Source organism: Salarias fasciatus, chromosome 7 (genome assembly GCF_902148845.1).
Source record: "Salarias fasciatus chromosome 7, fSalaFa1.1, whole genome shotgun sequence".
Classification (NCBI taxonomy): Eukaryota; Metazoa; Chordata; class Actinopteri; order Blenniiformes; family Blenniidae; genus Salarias; species Salarias fasciatus.
The window spans coordinates 833,885-846,619 of record NC_043751.1 but is presented as its reverse complement, the minus strand read 5'-3'; the positions used below and the strand labels follow the sequence as shown (position 1 = coordinate 846,619).

At 52.6% G+C, this 12,735-nt stretch overlaps 1 protein-coding gene across 1 annotated transcript in view; it reads left to right on the top strand.

Annotated features, from left to right (window-relative positions):
• The first annotated feature begins 3,009 nt into the window (after positions 1-3,009).
• LOC115391730 (cortactin-binding protein 2) overlaps positions 3,010-12,735 on the top strand; it is a 49,051-nt gene continuing 39,325 nt past the window's right edge. Inside the window, 2 exon segments of the mRNA XM_030096064.1 lie at positions 3,010-3,248; positions 7,722-7,829. Coding sequence (XP_029951924.1) covers positions 3,168-3,248; positions 7,722-7,829 — 189 coding nt within the window. The 5' untranslated portion in view covers positions 3,010-3,167.

The window sequence follows — 12,735 nt, the reverse complement described above, 5'->3', positions numbered from 1 at the left end:
GCCCTGAAACCCTGAAGCCCTGAAGCCCTGAAGCTCTGAAGCTCTGAAGCTCTGAAGCTCTGAAGCTCTGAAGCCCTGAAGCTCTGAAGCTCTGAATCTCTGAAGCCCTGAAGCTCTGAAGCTCTGAAGCTCTGAAGCTCTGAAGCCCTGAAGCTCTGAAGCTCTGAATCTCTGAAGCCCTGAAGCTCTGAAGCTCTGAAACCCTGAAGCTCTGAAGCCCTGAAGCTCTGAAGCTCTGAATCTCTGAAGCCCTGAAGCTCTGAAGCTCTGAAACCCTGAAGCTCTGAAGCCCTGAAGCTCTGAAGCTCTGAATCTCTGAAGCCCTGAAGCCCTGAAGCTCTGAAGCTCTGAAACCCTGAAGCTCTGAAGCCCTGAAGCTCTGAAGCTCTGAATCTCTGAAGCCCTGAAGCTCTGAAGCTCTGAAACCCTGAAGCTCTGAAGCTCTGAAGCTCTGAAGCTCTGAAGCCCTGAAGCTCTGAAGCTCTGAATCTCTGAAGCTCTGAAACCCTGAAGCTCTGAAGCCCTGAAGCTCTGAAGCCCTGAAGCTCTGAAGCTCTGAAGCCCTGAAGCTCTGAAGCTCTGAAGCTCTGAAGCCCTGAAGCTCTGAAGCTCTGAATCTCTGAAGCTCTGAAACCCTGAAGCTCTGAAGCCCTGAAGCTCTGAAGCCCTGAAGCTCTGAAGCTCTGAAGCCCTGAAGCTCTGAAGCTCTGAAGCCCTGAAGCTCTGAAGCTCTGAAGCCCTGAAGCTCTGAAGCCCTGAAGCTCTGAAGCTCTGAATCTCTGAAGCTCTGAAGCTCTGAAGCCCTGAAGCTCTGAAGCTGACTCAACAACTCACAAGATCAGCTGAACTACCAACAGATGCAGACACTTTGATCCGTGTTTGTCTGAAGACCCAGGCAGGGTCAAAGTTCACACTGAGGTGAAGCGTTTGGTCTTCAGGCCTTAGTGAGCCTGGAATCTGAATGGCGTCACATGGTCTGGATGTAAAGACGCAGTTCGACTGAACAAACTGGATTTTCTGAGTGTGTGAGATGCTTTAAAGAGTGTAAACGCTGTCACACAGCCAGCCGCTGCTGATCGGGCTACATCTGACCTACATAGAGGTTTAATAACCCCGTCCTGGATCAGCGTCGCCTAATCCTCCCTGCCACATCTGGGAGCCCCAGGCCTCCACCCTCCACCCTCCACCCTCTGCCACTACTATCAGTGACAGGGACTGAAATCTGTCACTGATTTGTGACGTGTTGTTAATATGTTGGACATGACATTTACTGCTTTTTATTTTTTAGAATTTAAAGGTGCATTAAGGAGTTTTTCAACCTTAAAAATACTTATTTTCCACCATAAATATGTTACACATTTTTAATGATGTGTACAACGTGCCCTGACATATTCATTACCAGTACCTCTAACAGCGCTAAACTGTCACTTGAAAGTCACAGTGCCGGTCCGGCACCAGAGTTTTTTTGGGGAGAATTTGAAAGGAATGACGTAATGCTCGCTCCGGCTGGTTAGGTTTCATTATGTCCGCCATTACTCCACCAGATGCTTAGTGAGCAACAACTGAGCAGGATCTTCCAGAAAGTAAGAACAGACTGGCTTCTAGCACTGCCACAGCTCCACACAGACTCCACCAGGGAAAAGACACTTAAATCTTACTTGAGCGCTACTAAACGAGCGAAGACGGAGTCCCCCTCTTCCGTGCACGCGAGCCACAGGGACGAGTTTTGCACTAAGCTGCGTTACGCCCAAGGCCTGCAGGGGGCGCTGTTTCGCATAAAACGTGCAAACTCCTTAATGCACCTTTAATGTTTAGAATTGTTATATTTCCATCCATCCAGCTCCAGCCACTTATCCCAGACCGGGTCTCAGTGGCAGCAGTCCAAGCAGGGATGTCCAGACTGGGCTGTAAACCGCCTCAGTGCATGATGGTCCAGGTTCCAACAGGACAACATCATCTGCAAAAGCCAGATGATGGAATCCTGTGGTCCCTGAACCGGACCCCCTCCGGCCCCTGGCTGCACCTAGAAATTCTGTCCATAAAGATCCTGAACAGAATCGGTGACAAAGTCCAGCCCTGCTGGAGACCAACATGCACCGGGAACAGGTCCGACTTAGTGCCGGCGATGCGGACCAGACTCTGACTCCAGTCCTACAGAGACCGGGCGGCCCTGAACAGGGGGCTCCGGACTCTGTACTAATTTATTCTATTTCATAGTGTTTTCAGTTTTAACATATCTTCAACCCACCAAAACAAAAAGGTCAAAAATTCTGCAAATTTGTTTTGAAATTTTGTCAGAAAAAAACTTGTTGTCATTTATTTAATTCTGAAAAACAAAACTGAATTTCAGAATTTTCAATTTAGAATTTTTTGGAATTTATTTACAAAAAGTAAGGTTCATCAAGGAAAAACAGCAGAATATTTTTAGATTAATAAAAAATAGTTCCATAAATTCAGGAAAATGTAGTTCAATATAAACCATCTAAATACTTGAGATTTTCTCTGGAATTTTGCAGAATTTCACCAAACCACCACAAACAAAGCTGATTCAAACGAAGAAATGTTTCATTTCTACAAAACTAAAGCTCTCTTCGTTTGTGAAAATGTACCTTTTTATTTTGGAACCTCTTTATTCACCTTCGTCCACCTCTGTCTGTTTGGGGGCCGCGGACCACATGTTGAACAGTGGTACCTGGCCTCTCCAGGGGCCGCGGGCCACATGTTGGACTCAGTACACGTCCTCTCTGGTTGCCGCGGGCCGCAGCTTGGGCTCCGGTGTCGGCGGCGGACACATGCCGCCGTCAGTCACCGTCCCCGGTGGGGAGGCGCGGCGGCCCCGCCCACCGCCCCCCCCCCCCCCCCTCCCCTCCCTCCCCTCCCTCCCCGGTCCCGGTCCCTCCTCCTCCCACTCTCCAGCTGCGGCAGCGCCACACTCCGCTCGGAGCTTCCACGCACGGAGGACCTCTCTGCCGTCTTCTCCCCGCGTCCCGCACGTCCCCCGCCGCCGTCCCGCCGCCGTCCCGCCGCCGTCCCCGCCGGTTCTCCCGCCGGTTCTCCCGCGCCTCGGCCCGCCTCCCATGGCCTGTCGGCGGCCCGCGTCCCGGCCCGCGGCTCAGTAGTTGCGCTCCGGATGCGCGCTCTCTCCGGCGGACCGCTACAGCACGAAGATGGCGTCGGAGGGAGCCAGCGGAGAGCAGCCTCCCCCGGTACAGACCCTGGCCACCGCCGTGCTGGGCAGCCTGGACACGGTAAGGAGGAGGGCCGGGGCTCCGGGGCTCCGGGGCTGCGGGGCTCCGGGGCTTTACGGGGGATTCTGAGCGGCTCTCCGGGCGCCGCGCATCAGTCCGGGGATCCACAGCCAGCCTGAGCCCGAGGAGGAGGAGCAGGGACCGGGAGAGGGCCTCCTGCTGGGGGGGGGGGGGGGGGAGCAGGGACCGGGAGAGGGCCTCCTGCTGGGGGGGGGGGGGGGGGGGGGGGGGGGGGGGGGAGCAGGGACCGGGGAGAGGGCCTCCTGCTGGGGGGGGGGAGCAGGGACCGGGAGAGGGCCTCCTGCTGGGGGGGGGTCTGTCTCCTCAGCTTCAGTCTTCCTCTCAGATCAGACATGAAGCTCTTCTCTTGTTTTCCTGAAGCTTCAGTCTTTGTTTCCTGAAGGGAGCTGAAGACTCCTCCACAGGTCCGGGCCTCCGTCAGGGTCCTGCCCCAGGTTGTGACACCACCTCCTCGGGGGTGGGGGTGGTGGAGGTGGGGTGGCGGGGTAGCAGGGGGGGGGGGTCCAGGCAGTGACGCAGCCCTCCGTTGAGCCGCAGATCGATCCTCCTGGTTTCCTCCCTGCTTTGAACCGGATGCTGCTGTCTCTCTCTGTCCCGTCAGCCATTCAGGTCTTCCCAGGCCCCCTGGAACCGTGGTGTCAAACACGTGGCCTGCGGGCCTAAAGCGGCCTGCTGGAGGCTGCAGGCTGTGAGGTTTGATGGTTTCACTGGGCGTCAGGCGGATGTGGCGGTGGATATGGAACCCTGATTGGTCGGTGAGGAGCGTGAAGCTGCTGTTAGCATTGTGTAGCAGCAGACGCCATGACGGCGTTCAGGCCCTCAGCTCCAGTCAGTAACGGCCTGAGCCGTCAGTGTTCTGTCAGTCAGTCAGTCCGTCTCCGCCGCTCGCTGTGTTGTCGGTTCTCTGTCAGCTGCTTTTCCTCCTCAGTCTCTTCTTTGTGGATTTATCAGAGGAAGGAGTCCACCCCCCCTCTGCTCCAGGCTCCAGCTGATCCTTAAAGGATGTGGAGTTTGCAGAAACCTTCACCTGCTGCTGACCTTTGACCTGTTGGCAGTCCTGAAGGATTTCACCTCAGGTGTGGCGGTCCTGTGGAGGGTGGGCAGTCAGTCTGAACGTTGGCTGGTAGTGAAATGAAGAGGTACTTAGTAGGGCTGAACGATGTATCGTTATCATATCGATATCGGGATATGAACATTCAGGACATTAGTTTCTCAAAATCAACGATATCAAGATTTTCCCTGCTTGCCCTGCGTGTCAGCTCGCCCATGCACAGGTAAGGCCAGCCAATCACAAACCTCCTTTACTGGTTGACAGCTGATGGCAGAGGGCGGCTGCAGAATCTGCACAAAGGAGTTTGGTGGTCGTGGCAGAGAGTTCTCACAAATAAAACTGTATTTTTTTACATCCTTTTGTATTATGATGTTTTTATTTTTCTGAAAAATGCTTAACTTTCACTGAATCCATTGTAATATATCGTATCGATATCGAGATATCTGGCATGGATATCCAGATATGACATTTTGCCCATATCGTTCAGCCCTGGTACTTAGTCATAACATGGGTGGGTAGTTGGTCGTGTGGGTGGGTAGTTGGTCGTGTGGGTGGGTAGTTGGTCGTGTGGGTGGGTAGTTGGTCGTGTGGGTGGGTAGTTGGTCGTGTGGGTGGGTAGTTGGCCGTGTGGGTGGGTAGTTGGTCGTGTGGGTGGGTAGTTGGTCGTGTGGGTGGGTAGTGTGTCATGGTAACCTGGTTCTGGGTGGAGGTGTGGGCAGAGCGGAGGCAGTGTGGGGTGAAGGGAGGGCAGTTCATCAGACACCTTTCTAAACTGGTCTTAATTTCAGTGACTCAGCTGGCATAGCTGGGAGTACCGTGACACCCCCCCTCTACCCCCCCTACTCTCTACCCCTCTACCCCCCCCTCCACCCCCCCACCCCTCCTCCTCCTCTGAGTGCTGCTTTACATTTAGCGTGGAGGTGAACAGGTGCCCCTTCGGCTCGTCTGCACCCCTCTGCAGGTTCCAGCCTCCTTTCCCACCCCTCCCCCCTCCCCCTACAGCCCCCCCCCCCCTCTCCCCCCACAGTTAAATAAAGCTCTGGCTCTCTGCTGGCTCTCTGTTGTCGGATGGTTGTCGGGAAGCTTTTCGTTTGTGAGGACTGTGAAGTACCCGCGATCCGGGCTGGGGTCAGAGGTCATTGCCGGTCACCTCCCGCTCATTTAGCATGAGCACGGCAGACGGCGAGTCTACAGTCTGCGGTCTGAACCCTTCCTCCTTTGTTTGAGGAGATCGGCCGACGGGAGAGGACCTGTTCCCCTCCGTCCCTGTGTGCTGGAGAATGTTCCATAAGCGCTTTAGAAATAGAGTTGAGTTGAGTTTATTAGCTGGTAACTGGTTCTTCCTTCTGCTGAGGCTCAGTGACGCCAAGCCAGCCTCCAGTGGAACAACAAGCTGCTCCTGAGGTTTGAATTACAGCTTCTACTCTCCATGTCGCAAATCCACGGGAGATAAGGAGCTGAACTCCGGACTGGCAGATCGCCGTCCGGCAGAAATACGACGGCAATAAGAAGAGACCAAGCTGTCTGACGACCCGGTTATCAGCAGCTCCGCTGACATCTTTACAGTGATGTTGATTTTATTAAAGGGATAAACGGTAAGATGCTAACCTTGGAGTTAGCTGGAGGCTCCATGTATTGTTCGAATGCTGTCAGAGACACCGACAGCTGATCTTTAACTAGCCGAGCAACAGTTTGATGTAACCAGATTTAACCGCTGCCTGTTTTTAAAAGAATCAACAGCAGCTGCTAAATTCCACCCATCAAAATTCATGTAGTCATAAAAAAAGCTTTGGAGTCGTGATGTTTCTTCCATTCGGTGATCAGTCACTTCCTGTCTGGGTCAGTCTTAGCCCCGCCTACAAACACTCCCATTGGATGCAGATCGTCAGAGCTTCTCTGATAGTTCAGAAGCAGACATGAAGCAATTAAAATACAACTATAGAGAAATAAAAATGTTGTTAAGAATGAAGAAAATGAAATGCAGTGAATGAGGAAATTCTAATGAACCACGAGACTGAAAGTCAGATTTGTCCTCAACAAAACGTGACGCAAAATGACTGAATGTGCAGAGTAACCAACCTGAGGCACCAAAGCCAGCAAGAAAATAAGAATCAGAGGTGCAGAAAGGACAACCCCACCAAGCTAAAGTACAAAGCCATGCAAAAGAATTAAAAACAACTTCCCTATGCCAAGAGAAAGACACCTAAGATGAAAACGAAGAAAAAATAAACTGAAGAAGATGAATAAAGACAACAGAGTGAGACAGACTGTGAAACGGAGAGAAAGTGTCAGGAGACACTCGTGTCCTCAGAAGGTTTCCTTCTGATTTCTCAGCTTGAGGGACTTGATTGGCAGGTCAGCGGGCCAATGGGAGGCGGCTGGCTGTCAAATGGACTTTAGCCACAGACGCCGTTTGTTTTCTCATAAAGTAGAGCGGAAAAAGCTTTTAATTGACGTGACGGCGAGCTCCGTCTCCAGTCTGCGTCCTGCAGCTCCTCCTGAGCGTGGAGGTGCTTAATGACCAAACCAAATGTAATTAGACCCCGATGGCTCCAGGCAGGACGGCCTCCGAGCCTCTGCAGGGCTGCTTCATCCGTCAGGTCAGCCTGCTTTGTGCTGATGTGAAGGTGGAGCTCCAGCTCCAGCTCTCTGCTGGAGGAGCTGTCCTGGGGTCAGGGGTCGGTAACCAGCCTGGAGGCTCTCCTGTCTCAGCCTGGGAATCATCTGCTCCTTCCTGAAGTGGTCTGGGTTGTTATAGTCATTTCAGGCTCTGCGAGGTTCATCGTTGGAGGCTCGGAGTTTCGCCTCTACAGAGGTGCTGTAGAGCCACTGTAGAGGAGATATAGGCCCAATCCCATTTCTCTTTCTAGCCCTCCCCCTTGGCCCTCCCCCTTTAAAACGGAGTGCTATGGGGTAGGGCTGAAAGTAACCCCCTCCGAATTGGCACACCCCTTCGACAATCTCGTATGTCATCAGTAGTCTCGGCTGCCGATGACGTAGGCAGATGCGACAATTGTTTGCCGAAGAAGAATGTTTTTCTTATATTTTAAACTTTATTAATTGAGAAAATACTGACATTTATGAGCTGCTTTCGTTGCGGACGCCGCCATCTTGCCAATCTTCCGAGGCTTTCTGGGAAATCTGTCATACCCCTCCGTTGGAGTGTGCCTCAGGAGAGTCTCCGTTTGGAGACACTTCCCCCTACCCCTCCGTCATAATGACAATTGGGACATCCTACCCCTCCACGTGAACGCGCAGAACAGAGGGGTAGGGCCAAGGGGGGGGGCTGAGGGGGGAAATGGGATTCAGCCATAGAGTCTCTATAGAGGAGCTGTAGAGCTTCATGGAGATTGAGGTTGCACGCTGCTGGTCTGACATGTTGTTTCTGGTCTGTTCTACAGAAATGTGAGTTCAACATGGATAATCTGAGCAAGCCGGAGCTGCTCACCCTGCTGAGTATCATGGAAGGAGAGCTGGAGGCCCGAGACCTGGTTATCGAGGCACTGAGGGTGAGTCTGGACACAACAACAGCAACACACACACACACACACACACACACACACACACACACACACACACGGTGCTGCCTCACTGGGGAGATGACATGAAGTGAGTGTGGTTGTGGCCCGTGCGGGTGTCGGTGGGGATGGATGTGATATCCTGGAGTCTGGCTACAGAAAGGTGTGTGACGGTGATGAAAGGTTCTGTCCTGCTGGTTCTGTCTGTCCTCGTTAATGTTCCCGCTGATAAGAAGAGTCTGTCATTGCTCCAGTGGAATCCTCCCAGAACCACCTGCTAACCCAGGACTCGTAGAGCCTGGATGAATGAGCTTTGTGGACCTGGTCCTGGACCGTACTGTCCTCCGTGGCGGTCCTGATGCTGATACATGTGGACTGGTGAAGGCTGGGGCTGTCGTGGAGGCATGAGGGGCTGAGTCTCGGGCCTGTAATGGACCACATATCGATCTGCGCCTGCTGAACGCTGGCTGGCCGTCGGCCTCGTGCTGGAGGTCGCCTGTTCTCTGAGCGGCAGGAATGCTGAGTTATTTCCGAACGGACCCTTTGCAGGTCCTTCTCTCTTTCTGCGCTGCTATATTTAGGCCGTCACAGTTTGTCCTCCCTCCACTGAAAGGCCGTTTTGCGAAGCTCTTAAAGGTACAATATGAGAGCTTCAAGGCCACCTCAGGTGTTTGTCTCAACCTCGTTTTGTGTAAACCTTCCTGTCAGCTGTCCCGTCTTGTGTTGGACTGAAGACAGACGTCTCTCTGGAGCTCTGCAGCCCGTCGCTCTGCAGCCAGTCTGGAGCTCGTTGCTCTGTTGCCGACTGCGTTGTAGCCTGTTGCTCTACAACCAGCCGCTGTGTACTGTGCAACTCGCGTTGCTCTTTAACCTTCTTTAGAGCTCCTCTGTTCGCTTCTTTCAGGTTTTGGTTCTGGAGGTGTGTAATACAGCTGAGCAGTGATTAAAAAGTTTCACTGCATTTCAGTTTATTAGGTAATGAATTCAAAAGCGTATTTTTCATTTTTTATTCTAAAATGACTGAAGAAACTCCACGTATAAACAAAAGTTCAGTGTGATGTACAAATGCTGCACTTTGAAATCAGCAGAGTTTCTTTCACCAGCAGAAACAACAGCTACAGTGTTTAAGATGCAACTTTAAAAACGATCAGAACATAAATCAGTCGTTTCCCTCTGCTGGTGCCTTAATCTGATATCATTTAAACGGAGCAATCTCTCAGAATCAGAATCCAGAACTTCTTGGATTGAAGGTATAAAAGTATTTCTTCAAAATCTCAGCTTATCGGTGGTGTTAGGCAGTGTTCGTCACATTGATCAGCCTGCAGTTTGTAGCTGTCCAGTGTTTCACTGACGTCTGCCGGGCGGCCTGCAGCGAGCAGGAAGCGGTTACCAGGTGATGTCCTCCCTCAGAGCGACGTCGGTGTGACACACTCCGTCCAGGCTGTGTGCGGTGGCGGTCCGTCGGTGTCGTCGTGTCCGGCGCTGTGTGAATCAGGACGGTCCGTCACCTCGCCTCCGGCTCTCTGTGGGTTGCCTGGTCCTCCGCCTCGCCCACAGCCGACCCGTGTCTTCTGGCGGCATTAGGAGTCCCTGCAGGCTCCACGTCCTCCGCCCGGGGATGGACATCCGACCCGGCCTCCATAAACCCGGCCCGTCTGCCGCCACACAAAGAGCCCGTTTGTTCGGGTCGCTGATAAGCTGAGAGGAAGAGACCAAAGCAGCAGGAAGGAGGACTGAGGGAGTCCTGAATACCGAGGAGCAGAGAGAGCTGGATCGACCAGATCAGCTCAGGATGGGTCGGTTATAGCCGGCACAGCGAGCTGACCCTGCTTCAGTCCAGAGCGTCTCACAGAACTACACAGGAAGTGGACCCGTCCTGGAGTATCCGTGCCCCCCCCCCCCGCTCCCACGCCGAAGCGTCCCGCCGGCTGGCACCTCTTCAGCGATTGTTTACGTGTTGGGGCGCTATCAGGAGGCTTTGGCCGTGCAGATTAATGAGCGTGTGGCTAAAGCTGGCTGAGCCGCCGTATCGGGCTTCATCCTGGAGGAGAAGAAAAGGCTGTGAGGAGATTAGCCGAACCACAGATACCGCGTGATCGCCACGGCCGCCACCCAGACCCCCGCGCCAAGACGTGCTCCCCCAGGGACCCAGGTGGTCCACTTCCACTCTCAGCACATGGTCTTGAACCAAGGTTAGGTCTTGTGAAGTCCAGAGGGACGCTCCCAACAGCACGCCGCTCCACAGGAACCCAGCTTTAAAATCCTCTTCAGCCTTGAGGACACAACGGATGTCTGGCCTCTGGAGACGACAGAACTCTGTTTACCGAGAGGTTCAGTAGTTTCGCTCTGCAGAAACAAAAACAGCCTGAAAAAGAACAAGGAGCTTCTGTCTGGCGTGGCGTTAGTTCCGGCCGTGTGAATCCAGCTGTGGTACGGAGCAGAAGCAGCTGTCTGGAGCCTCGGCGGACGGATCTCTGAGCCGGAGTCTGTCCAGAACACTGGGTCTGTTGGTCTGAGAGGGACGGAGGGACAGATGGAGGTCTCCAGATGGACTCCTGTGTCTTTGTGATGAGTTGATGAGAAGCAGAATACTGGAGAACATTAGACCAGGATGTTGTAAATCAGAGACGAGGCAGGTTATGTGTTTCCAGGCATCATGTTGACTCTGTAAGGTCCTCAGTGTGTTTTGGGGTAATTAAAATGAGTGAAAATGCCTCCTCCAGCAGGGGGGAATAAAGTTGGGTTTGTTGCCTCCCACAGGACTGTCAGAGGTCGGCCCGTCGTCCTGCAGTTACTGAGTTTAACGGTATTGAGTGTTTTCTGTTGCAGGTTGAAGTTGATCTGCTAGCTATGTCTCCAGAGGACAGGTTGGACGGCAGCACTTTGCTTCATTATAGGAAACGCTGGGAGTGAGCCGGAGCGGCCTCACCTCGTGTGTGAGGCCACGTATTGGGCCCCGTGGTGTTCACTGAGGTTTGCTTTAAGAGAAGCCGTGTGAGGCGAGGTGTTTGGGTGGGAGCGTTGGGCGCCGTTTGCAGCGTCGGGGTGGAATAAGGTCGCGCCACAGTTACAGTTTCCTCCTGCACACCGCCCGGGTGCTGATCTGGGAGCAGTTTGGGGCGGCAGCGGTCCAGAGGGAGGCGGCGCCGGAATCCAGATGGGCCGCCGGAGCGTGTTGACCCGGCGCTGACGAGGCTTCCCGGAGGTCATGTGACCGCCATATGACTAAGAAAAGAGAGCGAGCACATGTGGGAGCTGCTGTCAGCACGGAGCTCACGGAGCAGCGCAGCACATGCCCCGAGCCGTCAGCCCCGATCCCCGGCCCGCCTCGCTATTTAAGGCATGCCCTGTTGCTTGGGCTTTTCCAGCCCCCCTCCTCCTCCTCGCACTCTTCCTCTGCTGAATCTCTGAGTCTTCGCCGTCCTTCCCCCTCTCTGTGGCTCTTTGCTGCTTCTTTGTTTGCATCTCCAGGTTGATCAGAGTGGACAGAACGGCTCGTCACTCGTCGCCTTGTTCTATGTGCTGCAGTGACTTTTAAAAAGCTGCCTTGTTCTTCCTTCTACTGATGCCTGAGAAGCTCCTGCAGCGTCAGACCTGGGGTCATTCAGACGCTGTGACCCCATAGGTCAAAGGACACGTCTCCCGGCTTACTTCAAACTGGACAGAAGAGTCTCCGTCCCCACCTGAACCCGTCTCTGCAGAAACAAGGAATAAAGCGAGGACATGAAGTCGCTCCAGCTGAAGAGGTGTTTGTCATCAGTGTGTCAGCATCACAGTCTGCCAGCACAGCATTGCATCATGGGAATGAAACTGTTCATCAGGATCTGTGCAAGATGTTTAGAGCCACTATAGAGGAGCTGTAGAGCCACTATAGAGGAGATGTAGAGTCACTATACAGGAGCTGTAGAGTCACTATAGAGGAGATGTAGAGTCACTATAGAGGAGCTGTAGAGTCACTATAGAGGAGATGTAGAGTCACTATAGAGGAGATGTAGAGTCACTATAGAGGAGCTGTAGAGCCACTATAGAGGAGATGTAGAGTCACTATACAGGAGCTGAAGAGCCACTATAGAGGAGCTGTAGAGTCACTATAGAGGAGCTGTAGAGTCACTATAGAGGAGCTGTAGAGTCACTATAGAGGAGATGTAGAGTCACTATAGAGGAGATGTAGAGCCACTATAGAGGAGATGTAGAGCCACTATAGAGGAGATGTAGAGTCACTATAGAGGAGATGTAGAGTCACTATAGAGGAGATGTAGAGCCACTATAGAGGAGATGTAGAGTCACTATAGAGGAGATGTAGAGCCACTATAGAGGAGATGTAGAGTCACTATAGAGGAGCTGTAGAGCCACTATAGAGGAGATGTAGAGCCACTATAGAGGAGCTGTAGAGCCACTGTAGAGGAGATGTAGAGCCACTGTAGAGGAGCTGTAGAGCCACTATAGAGGAGATGTAGAGTCACTATAGAGGAGCTGTAGAGTCACTATAGAGATGTAGAGTCACTATAGAGGAGATGTAGAGTCACTATAGAGATGTAGAGTCACTATAGAGATGTAGAGCCACTATAGAGGAGCTGTAGAGTCACTATAGAGATGTAGAGTCACTATAGAGATGTAGAGCCACTATAGAGGAGATGTAGAGTCACAAAAGAGATGTAGAGTCACTATAGAGATGTAGAGCCACTATAGAGGAGCTGTAGAGTCACTATAGAGATGTAGAGTCACTATAGAGATGTAGAGCCACTATAGAGGAGCTGTAGAGTCACTATAGAGATGTAGAGTCACTATAGAGGAGCTGTAGAGTCACTATAGAGATGTAGAGTCACTATAGAGATGTAAGTCACTATAGAGATGTAGAGTCACTATAGAGATGTAGAGCCACTATAGAGGAGCTGTA